This window comes from Dromiciops gliroides, chromosome 2 (genome assembly GCF_019393635.1).
Source record: "Dromiciops gliroides isolate mDroGli1 chromosome 2, mDroGli1.pri, whole genome shotgun sequence".
NCBI lineage: Eukaryota > Metazoa > Chordata > Mammalia > Microbiotheria > Microbiotheriidae > Dromiciops > Dromiciops gliroides.
The window spans coordinates 110,371,420-110,382,109 of NC_057862.1; the positions used below are offsets into that span (position 1 = coordinate 110,371,420).

General features: G+C 56.7%; 1 protein-coding gene across 6 annotated transcripts; it reads right to left on the reverse strand.

The window, feature by feature from the left end:
• Positions 1 to 85: 85 nt before the first annotated feature.
• NFKB2 (nuclear factor kappa B subunit 2) lies at positions 86 to 10,261 on the reverse strand. 6 transcript variants are annotated; one of them, XM_043988939.1, is made up of 23 exons: positions 9,416 to 9,512; positions 7,931 to 8,148; positions 7,364 to 7,442; positions 7,111 to 7,151; positions 6,863 to 6,961; positions 6,610 to 6,761; positions 5,946 to 6,052; positions 5,603 to 5,761; positions 5,367 to 5,471; positions 5,101 to 5,186; positions 4,873 to 5,011; positions 4,485 to 4,610; positions 4,020 to 4,235; positions 3,727 to 3,868; positions 3,318 to 3,432; positions 3,016 to 3,223; positions 2,561 to 2,730; positions 1,534 to 1,636; positions 1,285 to 1,436; positions 1,126 to 1,195; positions 834 to 1,006; positions 628 to 739; positions 86 to 383 (listed from the first exon to the last, which is right to left on the reverse strand). In XM_043988939.1, the coding sequence occupies exons 2-23, from the start codon at positions 7,949 to 7,951 to the stop codon at positions 262 to 264; spliced, it is 2,697 nt and encodes an 898-aa protein (XP_043844874.1). In that variant the 5' UTR covers positions 7,952 to 8,148; positions 9,416 to 9,512; the 3' UTR covers positions 86 to 261. The 6 variants fall into 6 exon arrangements, with proteins under 6 accessions (XP_043844874.1, XP_043844876.1, XP_043844873.1 ...); XM_043988941.1 differs by having other exon boundaries at positions 7,931 to 8,008; positions 9,416 to 9,484; XM_043988938.1 differs by having other exon boundaries at positions 9,404 to 9,484.
• Positions 10,262 to 10,690: the final 429 nt, after the last annotated feature.

Here is a 10,690-nt window from a genome sequence, read left to right on the forward strand (position 1 = left end):
ATACTGCAGTGTTTCTGTGGAGCTGGTGCAGATGTGTCACGTGATCCACGAGGTAGGGGGTGAGGACACAGAATCGGAGCCCGTGTCCTAGGGTGGGGTGGTTGGATCCCCAGCCCCCACATACCTTTATTCATCAGAATCAAAGGATCAACAAGGGCATTAAATAAGGGTGCGGGCACAGGTTGGGGTATCTGTACAGCGGGTGCCTCTGGGGCAGGCACGGGGCTGGACAAAGCATTGCCCACGTGGGCATGGTTGGTATCAGTGCACCTGTTCCTGGGGGTGCCTGTGGCTGAGCTCCCCGGGAGGTGTGGGTACCATGCTCATCTTCTCCTGTTCTTCCTCCACTGACTGGCTGCCATAGGCACTGTCCTCCTTTACCTCTGGGGAGGGAAAAAGGAAGAAGGGGTCAGGGTCTAGTCCCTCCCTCAAAGCCAGCCCAGACCATGGAACTCCTCCAGACAGGGTTCGCTCTTTAAGACCATCATGGTGCCTGTTGCACTGGAGTCACATCTGTGAACAGACCTCACACAAGTTTGGAGCCCGTGGCCCCCAAGTAACTCCTAGAATCTCCCCCAAATCTCCCCAGCTTTGCCTCCCTTATCCATTTCCCCTCTTGCTTCTTACCTGTGCTTGGAAGCTTGTCCCTGGGCTCTGTTCCCTGTAGTAGCCGCACCCCTTCATCCAGCCCCATGGCGGCCAGGGCATCTAGCAAGCCTGCCAAGTCTCCTCCGGCCAGCTGTGGGGAGAGGCAAAGGGAAAGAGAATTTGGGGGCAGGATCATCGAGGGGACGGGAGGGCAGGGGTCAGGGTACCAGAAGCCACCTACTGACCTGGTAGCTCCGAATCAGGCTGCCGCTAGGGGAGGCTGTGCTGCGGTACGTGTCCACCAGGCTGCGCAGCCCCAGCCTCTCGGCCAGTTCGGCCCAATCTCCCTCACTGCCTGGTCCGTCCAACAGCCGCTCCAGGCCCTGCAAGGTGGCAGCCCCCAGGGACAGTCCAGGGCCTGTGGTAGACAGACAGACTGACAGTGACCCAGTCACAGGACTCTTGGGGCAGAGGCGGAGAGCCCTCCTTAGGGCAAGGAGAAAGGCTTGGAGGATGGGAAGTGTGAGTGAGTCTTACCTGTGGGGCTTGGGGGAGTCATTGGTGGCTCTGTGGTCTCCTGAGCAGCCTTCAGCAGCAGGGTCCTAACCTACAGTGGGGGGTTATCTCAGAAATGCCACTGTGTGTCCCAAACCCAGTGGCCTGCCTCTCCAACATCCCTGCCCTTGCACGTTGTACCTTAGCGCTGCGGGTAAGGTCCAGGGGGGTGTGACCGCGGTACTTCCTCCCGCTTCCTTCCTCAGCCCCATCTGACTCCGAGTCGCTGCCTGAGTTTGGGGGTGAGGGCAGCAGGCACAGGGGCTCCTCATTCTCAGCCTGTACATCAGCTCCTGGCAGAGAGGGCATGATCAGGGCGGGTATGGGAGGAGCCCTGTGGCCCCCAAGGCCAGGAGCAGTTTCTGGGGCGATGGGGTCAAGGGTACTCACCAGCCTTGAGTAGCAGGCGGGTGAGGGTTGGGGAGCCCAGCCCTGCCGCCAGATGCAAGGGTGTGTTTCCAGCAAAAGTCTGGGCATTAACATTGGCACCAAGCTGTTGAGGGAAAGAACAGTTGAGGCTTATGCTATTTGCCCCCTTCCTTCCCCCCCCAGAGACCAAGACCCAAAAGTCATATGTGGGTTAATGAGAGCCATGGAGAGTGTTTATTTCTTTTTTTGGGGGGGGGCTGGGCAAATGAGAATTAAGTGGCTTGCCCAGGGTCACACAGCTAGTAAGTGTCAAGTGTCTGAGGCTGGATTTGAACTCAGGCCCTCCTGAATCCAGGACCGGTGCTTTATCCACTGTGCCACCTAACTGCCCCAAGAGTATTTATTTCAAGCTTCTCATTTTACATTTTATATTTCTATAGAGTGCTTTACGTCTTATCTCATATGATGGCTCCTAACAACCTGTGAGGTGGGTGCTCTTATTACCCCTGTTTTACAGATGAGGACCTGAGGCTGAGAGATATTAAGGGACTTATCCAAGGTCACACACCTAGCAGGTGTCTGAGGCAAGATTCGAATTCAGGTCTTTCTGAATCCAAGCCCAACTATTTATTCACAGTGCTACTTAAGTGGCTCCAGTGACAAGGTCACATAGGGAGTAAATAGCAGCATGGAATCTGGACATTGGTTCTTTAGCTCTAAACCAATACTTTCCTGGTGTGGTCCCTTCCTCCCTGTCCACACCTTTATTTGCCTCCGCACACTTTGCTATCCAAGGATGCTGGTCTCTGGGCATATCCTCTGGCCATCCCTCAGGCCTAAAATGCTCTCCCTCCTCATTGCCACCTTCTGGCTTCCCTTCCCCAGCTCCCTGCAGTCACACCTTGCACTGGGAGCCTTCCCCCAGCCCCTTAATGCTGGGCCTTCCCTCTTGAGGTCACCTCCAGTGTATCCTGTGCAGGGACCTTTCTATGTAGCTACAGTGCCTAGTGAAGAGCTGGACAACAGACCCAGTGACTGACAGACCAACCTTGGTGACGAGGTGGCTAACAAGTCCCAGCTCCTCCGACTCGGTTGCTAGGTGTAGGGCAGTGCGCCCACCCTGCCGTTCTGCCAGCTCCACATCGGCCCCACTGCCCACCAGCAGGTCTAGGCACTCTGGGCTGTGGGCACGCACCGCCAGGTGCACCGGATATAGGCCTGTGGGATAGGCGTGGCTCAGGATCTAGATCCCAGGATGGACCCATCCATGCAAACAGAGGACCCTCCTCTTCTGGTCCCAGCAGGCACAAAGGTCTGTTCCCTTCCAGCTGGGCACAGGGAGCCCCAGCCCCTAGCCCCAAATGCCATACAGAACCTTCCTCCCATGGACCAGTTCTCATGGTCCTCCCTTTCTTCCCCCCACCAGATTGGTCCAAGGATCCTCTTCATACCCTCCTAACATCCCAGAGATACCTCCACAGGGCTGGGGGGTGGGGCACTCACCCTCATAATCAGGCATGAGTAGCAACTGGGGAAGAGCAGGCCCTGCGTGGCAAAGGAGGGCCCGCAGGAGACCAGGATTGCCGGCCCGTAGCGCTAGGTGGAGGGCAGAATCTCCATGCCGGTCCAGCAGGGTCGGGTCAGCACCCATGTTCAGCAGGAAGCTGACCACTTGGCTCTGCTCTGTGATCACAGCCAGGTGAAGGGGCGTCTAGGGGCATAAGAATGTGTTATGGCGCACCTCAAGTTGTCGAGAGGACTGTCCTTGCCTCACACCACTCTTACTTGCCCAATGCCAGGCATACCTGGTGCAAGTTGTTGGTGAGGTTGACGATGCCAAGGTGGGGGACTCGGAAGATGACATGAGCCATCTGCTCGATGACGCTTGTCTGCCCGTGAATGATGGCCAGGTGTAGCGGCCTGGTGGATAGAGCCGGGCGGGCATGGGATTGGGTCCCCAAGCCCAAGCCTCCAGCAACCTGGTGCTGACTTAGATTAAGCCTCCAGCCCCCTTCCACCTACCGGCCTGATTCCTGCTCAGCCCCAGTTCCAGTCTCAGCCCACCGAACCCCGGCCTTGCTGCTTGCATTGTTTCCTAAACCCCAACCTCGTCCTAATCCATCCCTGCCCCAAGCCCTCTTCCTCCGTGTCCCTAGCCCAACATCAACAAACAACATGGGCTTTCCCATTCCCCTGAGTGCCCTGGCTTCATACGTGTCTCCGTTCTCATCCTGGGCCCTCAGCAGGTGGCACTGCCCAGCCAGAAGAGTGCGGGCATCAGCTGTAGCTCCATAGTCCAGCAAGGCTCGGGCACTGCGTTGGGCAAGCCCAAACATGTGTAGGTTGTATTGCCGGGCTGGTTGGGAAGGGGAGGAAAGAGCGGTAAGGCCATGGAAACAGAAGACAGGCATCACACCCTGACCATCCCATCTTCCACGGTGTGATAGCTGAGTCACTGATCCTTCCCACTCTGCTCCTCCTTTGGAGGGGGGCGGGCAGAGTCATACCTTCCCGGAGCATCTTTAAGGCCTGAGGTCCATTGGGTGGGGGACGACCAGGAGAATCAGGGCATGTCTGTTTTTCCCCCTTGCCATCAGTTGTGCCCTCACTCTCTCCAGACATCTGGACTCCTGCCCCTCCAGAATAACTGCCCACTGGGGTGGCCCCAGGAGAGTACAGGCTGTAGTTCAGGGAGGAGGCAGGAAAGAAGCTGAGACCACCACCTAGGGAGGAAGGGGCAGATTGTCAGCGAACAGCAGTGAGGAGGTGATGGGTAATCAGAGGGCACGGACAGTGGAGGCAGAGTTTGGGTGGGGACATTGAGAGGAATAATCAGTAGGGGGGATGGATGGTCTCAGGGGTGGTTACGAGCACTGGGAAATGGCTCCCTCCCCAACCTTCCCTTTCCCACCCCTGATGGCAGGAGCCCACCAGACCCCTCTGCCCCCTCCCAGTCTTCTTGGCTTTCTCACCTCCCCCTCCGTTTCCATAACCTCCGGCTGAACCCCCTCCAGCTCCACCCATGTGGGAGCCATCTCCAAAGTGCTGGGAAAAGGAAGGTAGGGCCTTCCTCCGCTTCCGCTGAACCTCCTCCTTGTCTGGGGGTGAAGGTGGAAGGTCAGAGGCACTGTGACTCTTTTTGGGTTTTTTGGTGAGGCAATTGGGGTTAAGTGACTTGCCCAGGGTCACACAGCTAGTAAGTGTTAAGTGTCTGAGACTGGATTTGAACTCAAGTCCTCCTGACTCCAGGGCTGGTGCTCTATCCACTGCACCACCTAGCTGCCCCTCACTGTGACTCTTGAGCCCTGGCCCTGCCCTCCCTGAAGCAGCCTCTGCTCCTCAGCCCCTCCTAGATCCTACCTTCTACCATGGGGTAGTAGGTGAATTGTTTGGAGTCAGAAACATCCCCTCCTCGCTTCCTCTTTAGCTGCAAGAAGACAGTCACTGGACGCTCAATCTTCATCTTATGGTAAGGGGGGGTCCGGAACACAATAGCATACTGGGGGAGGGAGACAGGCTCTCAAAGGCCTGCCAACCCCCCACTAGCCCATGCCATCCCCTTTCTCTGTGCCCACCGAGTCCTGGCACCTGTTTGTGAACATCTGTGGGTGAGAAATCTCCAAAGGCCTGCCAGCCATTCTCATCATCTTCATAGAACCGGACTTCAATGTCATCTGGGGGGGGGGGGAACAGGGGGGTGGGGAGAAGGGGAAATATCTGTTGGCTTCAAGCACAGCCCCCCAGCATCCTGGGGACCTGTGGCCAGGGCACCCCCCGCCCATCCCCACAGCCCAGCTCAGGCCTCCGGTGTCGTCCTTTTTTCTGGGTGTCCCAGTCCCTGTCTCTGGTCTCACCTTTCTGCACCTTGTCACAAAGAAGATAAACTTCATCCCCTCCCCGCACAGATCCTGCTGTCTTATCCATCCGTGAGATCTTCAGATTTGAGGCCCCCGGCGATTCTATGGGGGACAAATGTTCACCTCAAAACAGAATTCCCAGCTTGAGCATCGTCCCCTCAGTCCAGCCCCCTCTGCCTCTGGTCTCTGTTCTGCATCCCCACCCCGCCCCCAACTGTGCTCTGGTCACTCACTGCTGTCATGGATGGGCTGGGAGATGACTGGTGGGAGGGGGAGGGAGAAGGAGCCGTCACTGGCCCTAAGGAAGGCAGAGAAGCGAAGCCGGACAATACTTAGGTCCATCACTTTCTTCAGTTCTTTGGCCTCTTGCTCCAGCTCCCGCCGTTCGGTCTCTGTGGTGGGCAGAGGCACACGTCTCCAGCTGATCCCAACCCTTTGTCTGAACCCTCAATCCTCAGGTCACCCCAGCGGCCGTCGATCTCTCTTCTCTCTCCCCCCTCATCGCCCCCTTCCCCCCTTCCTCTCTCCCCGCTCCCCATAGCCCCGCTCATCCATTCCCCTCCCCCGTGCCCATACCTGTGAGGCCCTGGGGCCTGGAGCGGAGTCGTTGCCTCTGAAGCTTCTGCATCATGATCTCCATCATGTTCTTTTTGGTCACGTGCAGGACTCCCAGGTTGTTAAACCTGAAAGGGGTCAGGGGTGAGAGGTCAGACACAGGAGAACAAGCTCAGAGGGCTCAAGCTGCTCCCTGGATCTTCTTTTCTCCCCCTTCTTTTTCCACTTCTCCAACCCCCAGGGATCTCTGCCTCTTCTGAAATCCTACAGCAGTCCTGAGACTAGCAGCTTGCTCTAATCCCCAGATCACACATTGCCCTGTTTCATGATATTCCTGGAGTGAATCTTATCTCCTCAGTCGAGCCATTGGCGACCGAGGGTGGGGTCCGAGTCTTCCCCTGTCTGCGACCCCCCCCCCCCCCCCCCCCGCTCGCCAGACTGTTCTTAGTATAGGGTTTCAGTTTGCTCCTTCTCTTACTCCTACCAAGACATTGATCTCCCCAAATCAAGACTCGAGTCTACTTTCTTTCCCCTTTTGTTCCCCCCTCCCTCATTGCAGTGCAGCCAAGCATGGGAATTAAGCATATGAAGAAGGTTCAATAACCATGGGGCTGGAAGAGGGGGGCAGAAGGCTTGTCAGCCTCAGAGAAGCTTGGGGTTGGGGATAGGGATAGGGACATCATACTGAGCCGTCATGTCCTTGGGTCCCACGGACACCACGCAAACCCCCAACTCTGTGCACTGCTTCCCAACCAGGCTGTGGGCATGGGCACGGGGTGGGTCGCTATGCGTGACCAGGTCCACTTCAATCTTGGCTGGTCCCACGTAGTTACAGATCTGGGTGAGAGCGGAGGGATATTTCTCATAGATGGACAGTTGCCTCCCCTTCAGGCTCCCTGCCCCTTTCCCCCAGTCCCCTGGCCTTCTCTTCCGCTCACCTTAACTGTAGGATACGTTTTCCGACCCTTTTCACTGGAGGCACCGGGAAGCCCCCCATGGGAGGGGCCCTCACAACCGTAGCGAAAGCGGAAGCCACGCTGAGGATCAGAAAACGGTCACGATTAGCCACCCAGTCTACACTGACCACCCCGACCTAAAGGCATCACCTCAAACCACTCCCACCCACTCCAGAAACTGGAGGATAGTAAAGCCCCTTCACCACCCCGGTGCCCCTTCCTGCCCTCACCTGCTTGGGCTGCTCCACGATGACCAGGTAGGGACCCTCACCTGGGGATGGAGGGGGGATGTCTGAGCCGGGGGTTTTGAGATCCCCTTTCAGACCCACCCTGGTTCTGGCAGAAGATCCTATATTCCTACTGGCTGGGGGACAAACAGCTGGATGGCAGGAGTGGGAATTGGAGCCGTGGGAGATAAAGGGACCAGGAGTCCTTGGGAAATGTAGGAGGAAAAGCGGGGGAGACTAGCAGAGACATACTGACCTGTCTCCTCTGGGGGTTCTCTCCGATCCGCTACTGGGGAGTTGAACTGGAAATCATCATAATCAATGCCATCCAGACCCTGGATTTGGGTAGAAATAGGGGGAGGTGATCACTCCCACAAAACCACCTCTTCCCTCCCCACACTTAGAGTCATAATCCAAACTCAGAAGGTCATGCAAGAAGAGAGCCTGGGCTCGGACAAACCAAGAGAGAGGGGCGTGGGGCCAGCCAGAGAGCTGGAGATGGGGGGAGTAAGGGACTGCAACTCCGGTCGGTTGTCACTAGGGATCGGGAAAACAGAGACTTGGATAGATGACTGGGAATCCAGGGAGCTGACACAGTTCAGGGCTTGGCAGGGCCAAGGGCCAAGACAAGATTGAGTGAAGTGGGGGGGGGGCAACGGGGGGGAGGGGGGGGCTGAAAGTCAGAGTCTGGGGGATTAGCCAAACAGAGGATTCCAGATGGTTGGACAGACAGACAGACAGACAGACAGAAGCCTACAGGGTCAGAGACAAAGGGTTGCCCATAAGGAGGGTCACAGAGATAGACACTTAGGCGAGCACTCACTGGGCCATAGCAATCTTCCATGTTTTAGAGCTGGGCTCTGTCCAGCTTCTGCTGCTGAGGTACCGCCAAGGCTCCTACCTGTGCCGGTGGGTGTGGAGGGGCACCCCTCAGGCCAGGTCTATACGAAGTAGCCAGGAGCCTGAGGGTGGGGGACAGAGGGTCCCACCTCCTGCCAGGCTGGAATGGGTGAGAGCCAGAGAGCTGTGGGCAGGCAGGGGCTGGGAGGGCAGGAAAGTTAGAGCAGCTCAGGAAAGTCCCGAAAATACCAGAGGGAGGAGGGGCCAAGGGAGGGGGTGGGCCTGGAAATGACGCATTTGCCCAGCCCAGAGAGGGAGGGCCCAGTTAGGAGTTTGAGGTGGCTCTTCCTTCTCTCCTTTTTCTTCCCTACTTCCAGGCCAGATCCTAGCTCCATGGGCAACTCTGGGGTCTGGACCTGTCACCCCCCTATCAGAGACACACTCCTCACCCTGCCCCGGTTCTGAAGGTCTGATCGCTGGGGATGAAGAGGGCAAGAGAAGGCTGAGGATTTCAGTAGGAGGGAGGGGTTTGTGAATTGGGGACCTGAGGCACTGGTCTAGAGCTCACCTTTCAAGGCCAGTGGTGATATTTGGAAGCACAGAGATTCCCCTGTCTTCACCCTTACCCCCTCCTAGGCCTCAAACCTGCCCTTCTCTTTACTGGTCTAGCCTTCCTTTTCTTTCTCTCCCCTCCCACGGGCTGGGGCTCCCCTGGGATTTTCTGTAGGTCATCTGTTGGGGCCTGGGAGGGAGGGAGACCTCTGATTCAGTGTTTGGGGCTTTTGGGGGAGATTCCTCTGGTAGGGATGTCCCTTTCCCCTGGGGGCCCTCCTCATTTAAGTCCCTGGGGATATAGAGCCCTCCACTCTTCCTATGGATTTTGGACTTTTTGGGGGGAAGAGAGCCTGTGACTGCACCCACCCAGCTCTAGGCCTAGGAGTCTCTTTCCCCACTCTACCCTATGTATGGGGATACTTAAGGGACCGAGAAAGATCCCTTCTCTCCAGTTTGCAAACTGTGTCGCTGTGTAACTATTTGTATGTGTCTGCATGCATGTGTGTCTATATAATTGTGCTAAAATTATATGGTTTTGTGTATCCGCATACTTGTGTTAGTGTGGGTGGGTGTGCATGACAAGTATACACAACTGTGTATACTTGTGTCAGTGTATTTATCTATGTATTCGCGTCCACGGAAGTGTACACACGGTCCAGTGTCTGTGTATATTTGAGCCTGTCCGAAATGTGGGACTGTGTCCCTCGCAGTTCTGCCATTCTCTAACTCTAGTGTGTCGGTATCTATGTGGAAACGCGTATGTGTGTAGTATGATGTGTGTATATGCATGTGATCGTGCCCATGTGTGGATCTGTATTCTTTATTCTCAGGGCTGAGTAGGGGTCCCGACCCCGCCCCTCTACCCGTGCTCTGTGAACTGAGGGAACCCAGGTGCACGAACCCGTCCACTCACTGCGGCTGCAGCTCCGGCTCCGGTTCCGGCTTCAGCTCCGCCACGGGCTGGTCCTGCCTTCGCTAATCTTCCGACCCCTGTGCCACTCGGCCACCGGAGGCCCCAACCGGGAAAGCCCCTTTTCCGCCCCCCCCGGGGGGGAATTCCCATAACGTCATGGCGCATCACACCATGGTCACTTTCTCATTGGCTTAAAGTTTTAGTCCGCGGCCGGCTCAGCCAATGAGAACTGAGCCTAGAGCACCGCCCCTCCCATTCTATCACCGCCTCCCAGCCAGGAAAGAGAACCTTCCCCCCAACCCCCTTTCCCCTCGGCGGGATCCGGGAAGGGTGGGCATTCCGGGGGGTGCTCTGCGCCCTCGCCGCTTGCTGCAGTCTGGTGGCCTCCTCTCTGTTCCCAGTGGCTAGTCCTGAGTAGTGGAGATGCAGCTCCGGGTCTCTCCTCGCCCCAGGGGCCCCTGAGGGCGGCCCTGGGTCCCGCCCCCAGCTGGGAAGAACTTGGGAGCGGAGGGGAAGTGGGTTCCACCGCCGATCCTAGAGCACCATCTGTCGGGGAGCGGGATCCAGGAGTGCGACCCTACTTTGCTTTTTCCTGGGCACCATCCCCATCCAGTCCTCACTGCCCCGGTTAGAGAGTCCGGAGCCAGGGCGTCGTCTCCGTGGGGGCAAGGAGGTCATCGGAATAGTGTTGGAATGGAGTTTCGATTGGTTGTGTGGCTGCTAGTGCCTTTCCCCCCAACGTTGTTAATTTGGATCTTGCCTACCTATGGACTCGTTCCCCTTCTCCCCGCCCTGTAAATTTCTGGAGGTCAAGGATTGTTTCATTTTTGTCTTCGGTCCTCGACTCTAGCACGCGTAATAGGCCCTTAAAGAAATGCTTGATTGTTGGGGGAGGGGGCAAGAGCCCATTGTCCGAGAGAGGAATCCATCTCTCAGTGCCCAGGGGCAGCTTCTTCTTCTCCGGAGGAAAGTCGGACCAACCTATCCAGGGTCATGAGACTCAAGTTCAATAAAACTGTTACAAGTCTATAAAACCCGTCAGAAATCTATAACTTCGAGGCTTTGATATTTGCAATCGGCCTGCTAGGGATCAAAAGGCCAATCAATGGCAACAGAAAGGCCCAGTGTATTGGGCTGGAGCAGGGAGGTCACCCAGGACAAGAACCACTTCTTCGGGTTGCTTGGCCTGGCTGGCAACACAGATCTGGCCATTCCTCAGCCTCTATTGCTGGCTCTCCATGCAGATCTTTCTCCAGAGCTCAAATCTCATCATTC